Source organism: Physeter macrocephalus, chromosome 17, assembly GCF_002837175.3.
Source record: "Physeter macrocephalus isolate SW-GA chromosome 17, ASM283717v5, whole genome shotgun sequence".
Classification (NCBI taxonomy): domain Eukaryota; kingdom Metazoa; phylum Chordata; class Mammalia; order Artiodactyla; family Physeteridae; genus Physeter; species Physeter macrocephalus.
The window spans coordinates 2,106,659-2,115,210 of record NC_041230.1 but is presented as its reverse complement, the minus strand read 5'-3'; the positions used below and the strand labels follow the sequence as shown (position 1 = coordinate 2,115,210).

The 8,552-nt window shown below is 40.2% G+C and overlaps 1 protein-coding gene across 1 annotated transcript; it reads right to left on the bottom strand.

Moving 5' to 3' along the window:
• Positions 1-1,007: 1,007 nt before the first annotated feature.
• Positions 1,008-8,242, bottom strand: LOC112067305 (zinc finger protein 836-like). Its single transcript, XM_028478272.1, has 3 exons — positions 8,084-8,242; positions 5,786-5,912; positions 1,008-2,170 (listed from the first exon to the last, which is right to left on the bottom strand). The coding sequence occupies exons 1-3, from the start codon at positions 8,240-8,242 to the stop codon at positions 1,008-1,010; spliced, it is 1,449 nt and encodes a 482-aa protein (XP_028334073.1).
• Positions 8,243-8,552: the final 310 nt, after the last annotated feature.

Sequence of the window (8,552 nt, the reverse complement as noted above, 5' to 3'; positions counted from 1 at the left end):
CTACATTATTAAAGTCTCTCACCAATATGGACTGCCTGATGGCATTAAGTCAGGCTTGAAAGCACACTGAAGAATTTGACATGCTCATTACATGTGTAAGACTGCTCACCATTATGAATTCTCCGAAAACTTGAAAGGGTTGAACTCTGACGAAAGACCTTGCCACACTCATTGCATTTGTAAGCCTTCTCACCATAATGAATTCTCTGATGACATACAAGGTTTGCATTTTGACTAAACACTTTGCCACAGTCATTACTCTTGTAATTTGCTCCATTATGTATTTTCCAGTGAATTCGTAGTTGGGGTTTTTGACTAAAGACCTTGGCACACGCATTACATTTGTAAGGTTTCTCTGCAATATGAATTTCTTGATGCCTTGTAAGGGTTGTCTTCTCACAAAAGACCTTGCCACACTCATGACATCTGTAAGGTTTCTCTCCAGTAAGAATTCTCTGAAGAAGTGCAAGGACTGCATTTCGATTAAAGACTCTGCCACACACATCACACTTATATGGTTTGGATTCTGTATGGATTATGTGATGACGCCAGAGAGTTAAGCCATGATGAAAAGTTTTGCCACACACATTACGTTTGTAAGGTTTCTCTTCAGTACGAATTCTCCGATGAATTGCAGGGTATGAATTTTAACCAAAGACCTTGCCACATACATCATGCAATTTCTCTCCTGTATGGATTATCTGATGCCTACTGAGGTATGAGCCCTGATGAGAGGTTTTAGCCACACTCATTACATTTGTAAGGTTTCTCTCTAGTATGAATTGTTGGATGACTTGCAAGGTTTGTGTTTTGACTAAAGACTGTGACACACTCATTACATTTGTAAGGTTTCTCTCTAGTATGAATTTCCTGATGAAGTCCAAGGACTGCATTTCGATGAAAGACTCTGTCACATACATCATATTTATATGGTTTTGCTACTCTATGGATTATGTCATGCCTACTGACACCTGAGGAAGAAAGATTTTCCCACAGACACTACATTTTTAAGGGTTCTCCACAGTATGAATTCTCTGATGAGTTACAAAGTCTGGATTTTGACTGAAGACCTTGGCACACACATCACATTTATGTAATTTCTCTCCTGTATGGATCATCCGATGTCGACTGAGGGTTGAGCTCTGATTAAAGGTTTTACCACAGTCATTACATTTGTAAGGTTTCTCTCCAGTATGAATTCTCTGATGAACTGAAAGCTTTCTTTTCTGACTAAAGACCTTGCCACACTCATTACATTCATAAGGTTTCTCTCCAGTATGAACTCTTTGATGGATTACAAGGTCTGAATTTTGACTAAAGACCTTGTCACATACATCACATTTATGTAATTTCTCTCCTGTATGGATTATCCGATGTCGAGTGAGGATTGAGCTCTGATTAAAGGTTTTACCACACTCATTACATTTGTAAGGTTTCTCTCCTGTATGAATTCTCTGATGAACTGAAAGCTTTCCTTTTGTACTAAAGACCTTGCCACACTCATTACATTTGTAAGGTTTCTCTCCAGTATGAATTCTTTGATGAATTACAAGATCTGAATTTCGGCTAAAGACCTTGTCACATACATCACATTTATGTAATTTCTCTCCTATATGGATTCTCTGATGACTCCTGAGATTTGAGCCCTGATGAAACGTTTTGCCATACTCATTACATTTGTAAGGTATTTCCCTGTGTGGGCTCTGGTCTTGTGTCAGTATTGAAGGATGCATAAAATATATATTAGAAATGTTGGTTTGGACAGGAGGAGAAATTCCTTCAACTGGTGAAAATGAGGAAGTACTGCTGATACTCTTATTAGCTTTATGAAAATCATCAATTTTCTGTTTACTTTTAAACATATGCAGTTCATCCTGAAGGCTTAACACAAGTCTATTTCCAATATGGCTGTTTCCCAAATCCCTTCCACCATGTTGACTTCTTCTATCAGTGACATTTTGGTTATGGGATGTAGGGATATTTCTGTAATTTCTTTCATCATGTCTCCACTGAAATCCAAAGTCAAACATATTCTCCTGTATTTCCGAGAGGTAAAAAGGTTTGATTTCCTGGATTTCATGTCTTCCCAAAATCACTGTTTGGAATACTCCTCCTTTATCAATGTTTGATTTTAGTTGTAATTTCCTTATCACGTGTATATGAGAAATATCTACAAGATATAAAGAACCATACATTTCCTATTCATTACACTGCATGAATAAATGTTTCACATTGAATATATGATATTAAACAAAAGTAACACTTTTATCAAACAGAGTTATGAAACTTTTCAACCATGATGTTAAATTTTTGAAGAACAGTAAAGAATATGATTCTTCATTACAGAAAGAGTGATTACACGTAATTCAAATTAAGTTCAGCGTAGCGTCGTTTCAAACACTGTGACAAAAACATTCAAATGAAAAAACTTACATTAGGTCTCAAAAAGGGGTATTTTCCACTATGACCACAAAGCACATACCAACTAACAGTAAACATACAAATACCAGAAGTTTAAAAAGGAAATCTTAAGGGAGATGCAAGAAGAAGTGAGCTATGTAACTAATACTGTTATTCAAGCATCCCTGCTGGAAATGGTTTCTGAGTCATCATGGCTGCACATATTGATTTAGGTCATCTACTGAAAAAGTTTTTCAATGGATGAAAGGGAATCATTTTTACAGTGTGAGTAATGAGGAAGGTGGAGGGATAGATGATGAAGTGCTGCGGAAACTGGGGAGATCAAGAGAACAACTTAAATACGTGACCAACGACAGTGATTCCATCCACATCAAGAGACAATGTAAACGGACTTCCCTGGGGGTCCAGTGGTTAAGACACTGCGCTTCCAAAGCAGGGGGTGGGGGTTCCATCTCAGGTCAGGGAACTAAGATCCCACATGCTACGGGGTGTGGCCAAAAATAAATAAATAAATAAATAAATAATACAAAAAAAGAGAGAGAGAGAGAGACCATGTAAAGAAAGACCAGTAATGGGCTTCCCTGGTGGCGCAGTGGTTGAGAGTCCGCCTGCCGATGCAGGAGACACGGGTTCGTGCCCTGGTCCGGGAAGATCCCACATGCCGTCGAGCAACTAAGCCCGTGTGCCACAACTACTGAGACTGCGCTCTAGAGCCCGTGAGCCCCAGCTACTGAGCCCGCACGACACAACTACTGAAGTCCGCATGCCTAGAGCCCATGCTCCTCAACAAGAGAAGCCACTGCAATGAGAGAAAGCCTGCACGCTGCAATGAAGACCCAACGCAGCCAAAACTAAATAAATAAATAAATTTACAAAAAGAAAAAGATTAAACTAAATTTTAAAAATTAATTTAAAAATTGATTAAAGAAAAAAAAGAGAAAAGAAGAATTGGCCCAACAAGTAACATAACACTATTACTTTTTTTTTGGCCATGCCACGCAGCTTGCTGGATTCTTAGTTCCCCAAAAAGGGATCAAACCTGAGCCCACGGCAGTGAAAAGAGCCGAGTCCTAACCACTGGACCACCAGGGAGTTCCCAATATGATTCCATTTTTAACTGTGGAAATTATACTCTGGGTATGGGGCCAAAACAAAAGGGATTTAAAAAGAGAGAGAATGGGACACTGAAGCAATAAAGCAGGTTTACATTTATTACATTATTTGCTACAAAAGGTATCAAATTGAATATTCCATAGGCCCCATTTCTATGCATATAATCACAAAGTACATATATAATATCCCAGGAGATGTGAAAGAATGTTCTTAGCCGAAACCTAAAGGAAAAACTACAATAAGGCCATCAAAAAGAGAGTTTCTTCCATACAAAAACATACAGATACAAAGAAACTGAAAAGTATAAAAGCTTCCCAGAATACTGTAAAAAAACTATAATATAATGCAGCAATTACATTATTGGGAAAATATCAAACAAAATGAAATCACTGTCTTAAAAGATACCTACACTTTGGGCTTCCCTGGTGCCGCAGTGGTTAAGAATCTGCCTGCCAATTCAGGGGACACGGGTTCGAGCCCTGGTCTGGGAAGATTCCATATGCCGTGGAGCAACTAAGCCCGTGTGCCGCAACTACCGAGCCTGCGCTCTACAGCCCGTGAGCCACAACTACTGAAGCCCGCACACCTAGAGCCCGTGCTCCGCAGCAAGAGAAGCCACCGCAATGAGAAGCCCGCGCACCACAACGAAGAGTAGCCCCCGCTCACCGCAACTAGAGAAAGCCCGCGCACAGCAACAAAGACCCAACGCAGCCAAAAATAAATAAATAAAATACATAATTAAAAAAAAAATACCTGCACTCCCACATTCAGAACAGCAGTAATCACAACTGCCCAGGCATTGAAACAACCTAACTATCCAACAGATGGATGGGGAACAAATCTGGGAGATACACAGAATGCAATTTCATTTACACATAAAGAAGAAAAAAATCCTGCTATTTTTAACAGCACAGATGGACAATAAGGGTATATACTCAGTAAAATTATTCAGAGAAAGAATAATACTGAATGATCCCATTTATATGCGAAATATACTTTTTAAAAAAGAGGCATGCTGGGACTTCCCTGGTGGTCCAGTGGTTAAGAATTCGCCTTCCATTGCAAGGGACGCGGGTTCGCTCCCTGGTCGGGGAACTAAGATCCCACATGTCAAGAGGCAAATAAGCCCAAGCGCTGCCTCAACTGAGCCCGTGAGCTCTGGAGCCCGCCCGCCACAACTAGAGAAGCCTGCGCGCCACAATGAAGACCCAGTGCAGCCAACAATAAAATAAATAAATAAAAATAAAGTAAAATTTAAAAAAGAGGCATACTAAGAGCAACTTAGAGTAGAACAGCTGTTACCAAACTCTGGTAGCAGAATGTGGAGATATTAGTCAAAGGAGTAAATGGCTGAGGTAGCAAAACAAGCAGACAGGGCTTGAGACAGCTCCTTGCAGGTTCTGAGGTGCCAGATGGAATGAACGAGCAGCCAGTGTTTTCCCATCTTCTGATTAGGTCTTCAAAGAACACAAGATGGGGGTGGAACCCAGAAAGGCTCAGGGGCTGGAGTCTGGAGGCATCAGCTCTGATCTATATGGACTGAGAATTGAGCATCCAAGGGAATCAAGTCCAAAAGGAGAGCTGAGGGAGCAACAGACCCCTTTAAAACAACCCTGTTCACACTCCTCAAAATCAAGCAGCAACAAGTTCACAGGGGCCAGATAGCCGAGTGCAGTATACCATGATAAAGACTTTGCCTTTGTCTTTGGTGGAGCTCCCGCACCACTGGAGGGGGAAAGAATACATTTTACATGTTGAGGGAGCGAGTGATAACTAAGGGAGAAGAAATATTTCCTCTCAGACTTGACAACGAATAGATTTCTGTTTTCGCAAACAACTCTCCCATTCGGTAGAGTTTCCCAAACACTACTAATGCTACGGTGGGTCTGGAAACATATTTCACAAATTCATCCTCCGCTTGCCTCCTTCTCAATGCAGAGGGAACAATGAAATATGCAGACATCTACTGAATCAAAAGCACAGGGGTAGAGCACAGAGAATGAAATATTTTAAAAGTTTCCGCTTGGGCATTAGACACACTTAATCACTTAAAAAACTCCTGCTGTACTGCGAAGTGGCCATATCATCTGAAGAAAGGGCATGTTTGAACTCCTGATGCTAAATCAAGAAGCTTTTCATGCCTCAGTCAACATGGCTTTGAGCTCAGTTAAGCAAGGCAGGGGATTCCAAAAGGCAAACAAGGGAAAATGCAAAGACACCCTCCCGACTTTTGGAGGGAAGTTATCCTCACCCACAGAGATCAGGTTCCTGTAGGTCTCCAGCATCACGTCCCTGTACAAGGCCCTCTGAGCAGGGTCCAGGCATTCCCACTCTTCTGGAGAGAATTCGATGACCACATCATTCAATGTCAACTGTCCCTTAAATAAAAAAACATTTCACCAAGAGGACATGAGGAGAGTTCTTATTTCCATACAAAATGAGTAGAGGTAAAAGATCAATTAGGTTGAAGTATGTATTCTGACAGATCCATGGAAAGGTATTTGAAGCTAATTGGGTGTCTAATTTTAATTTCTTATGCTTTGTCATAGAGATTACAATATCCTTCAAATAGATTTACCCTTCTCATTCTTTTGGGCAATACATGAAATATATACAAATAAAAATTCAACACCGTGTTGTCCATGTGGAAGTGTTAGATATTACGTTCTACACACTGAGGGATAATCATCCTCCTGGATGTAGAGGAGCATGAGTGGTGTCTTCAGAGGTGACAGAGTCCACAGTGGCTTTATAAAGAAAGCTCAAAACCTCCAATTATGATGATGATAACAGCAGCAAAGAGTAACATTATATGAACGCTTCCTATATGCTATGCATTACTCTCAATGTTTTACATGTATTAACTTGTTAGCAACATCAAAGCTCATTAAAGAAAGATCTTTCCCCAACTTACAGAGGAGAAAACTGTGTCAGAGACACTCTGAAAAACTCGACTGAGTTCAGGAATCTAAGGAATCATACAGTAAGCACATGAACTTGGTTGGGCTACACCATGGCTGGGCTCTGGAACGGAAGCTTAAAAATCAAGGAGTTAAGTAACGCACAGAACATTAAAACTTCATTGACAGACGATTACCTGAGAAAACTTTAGAGAAGTTCAAGGTAAACAACATGGAACAGCCTAAAAGTTCATTATATACGTGTACACGCACACATACACACAAAATGTTAGTAATCTTATTACTATTTAAACCATGAACATGATACTGTAGAAAAAATTCAAGGCCAGGGAATATATTAAAGATATAATATGAACTGCAAAAAGATATCTATAGATTTAAAATCATGATGTCTTTTATCTAAACCATGGACTTGCGCATCCATGCACGTATGCACACATGTCAACGATAAATTAACTGAAATGAGAGTGGTCTCCTGACAGATTTTCAGACTATTTTTTCATTATCATATTTATTCACGTGTATTTCAGGATATTCTTACAGAAATGAAAATGTACAAACTGTACTAAACTGAGTTCCTCAACACGATTCTATAGCAGGCTACTAAAAAAGAAAATAGTACAGACATTAAAAAAAAAACAAGACTACTTTAACTCCAATTTCAATAACTATATTCAAAAATATAAATATAAATCTGTCCATTTGAATTTATACAGATAGGCATTAACAAAAGCCAAAAAGAGTTTCTTTGTTTTTCCACTAATAAAACATTGATTCAAAATTAGAAAAAAAAATTTTTTTAATTAGAAAAGTTATTACTATTATACATTATTTTAACAGATTAAGAATAAAATTATCACAATGGTAAAGTAAAAAGTTTCTTGGAGAATTATAAAACATAACAAAAAGGAATATGGAAAAATATATTGTTATTAAGAAAGAACATTTCACCAATGTCATGACCAGAAGGAAATGGCTGATGCATTCCCTCTGAAGTTACAGTGGAGTGAAGGGGGCTGGCCAGGTCTCCTGCCTTTCACCACTGTACAGTGTGCCTGAGCAGGGACCACTAGCGGAAGTAACAGGAGGAAAGCAGAGAGCTAGAGCGAAAGACAAATCTAAGGACAGGAAAAGCAAACAGCAAAAGGAAGGAAAAAGACATTCTATCCCACAGACAGCAAGAGTGACTGCACAATATCAGACAAAGTAAACAGAAAAACTGACATAAGAGACAAAGGACATTACGTAATCATAAAAGGGTCAATTCTCCAAGAAGATATAACAATTATAAACATGTACTGAGGGAAGGCACTAGGTAAGGATGAATGCACAGGTGTCAGGAACAACACCTCAGAGTCACAGAAGATTAGCGTGTCCCAAGAAGGGAATTTCAGGATGGATACACTGAAGAATCAACTGAGAACATGACTTCACCTGAGAAAGAGCCATTTCTTACTCCTTCTCTTTCCTCTTCCTCCTTTTCTTATGGGCTTCTTCCTCAGACCATGTGAGGCTTTAGAGGTCGATCTTCGAAGTTGGAAACAGGCTGTTTAATGCTTAGAATCGACACACCCCCTTCCTGAGTCACAACCACACACACAGAGAAGACCTCAGCATGTGGAACAGACAGTCCTCTGCTGCCCACTGTCCCAGGAGGGACTCAGGACAGTCAACTCCCACACGGAGTCCAACAAGGGAGTTTTCCACCCTTTCTTCAGATCTCGCTCCCCTCCTGGTGAGGCCCTCACGTACACAGCAGCAGCGGGCACCTCAGCTGGACCCGACATCCCCTGCAGGTCACAGACCAGCCCTGATCCATCCCCACGCAGAGGAGAGCCCTCACCCTCAGCCCAGATCTCAGCCCTCAGGAACGGGAGGATTCAGAGCCTTGATGCTCAATGATGGATCCAGATTGGAACATCCTGGGGAACCTTAAGTATTATTCATGTTGGGCCCCATCCCATCTACTTTAAAAGGCATCTCTGGTCAGGGGTATAAAGCATATAAAGATGCCTTACTCAAATCAATGTGAAGCCTGGGTTGAGTACCATCTAGAGGAGGTGAGCCCAACACACCTCACGCTTTCTTTTTCTTTTC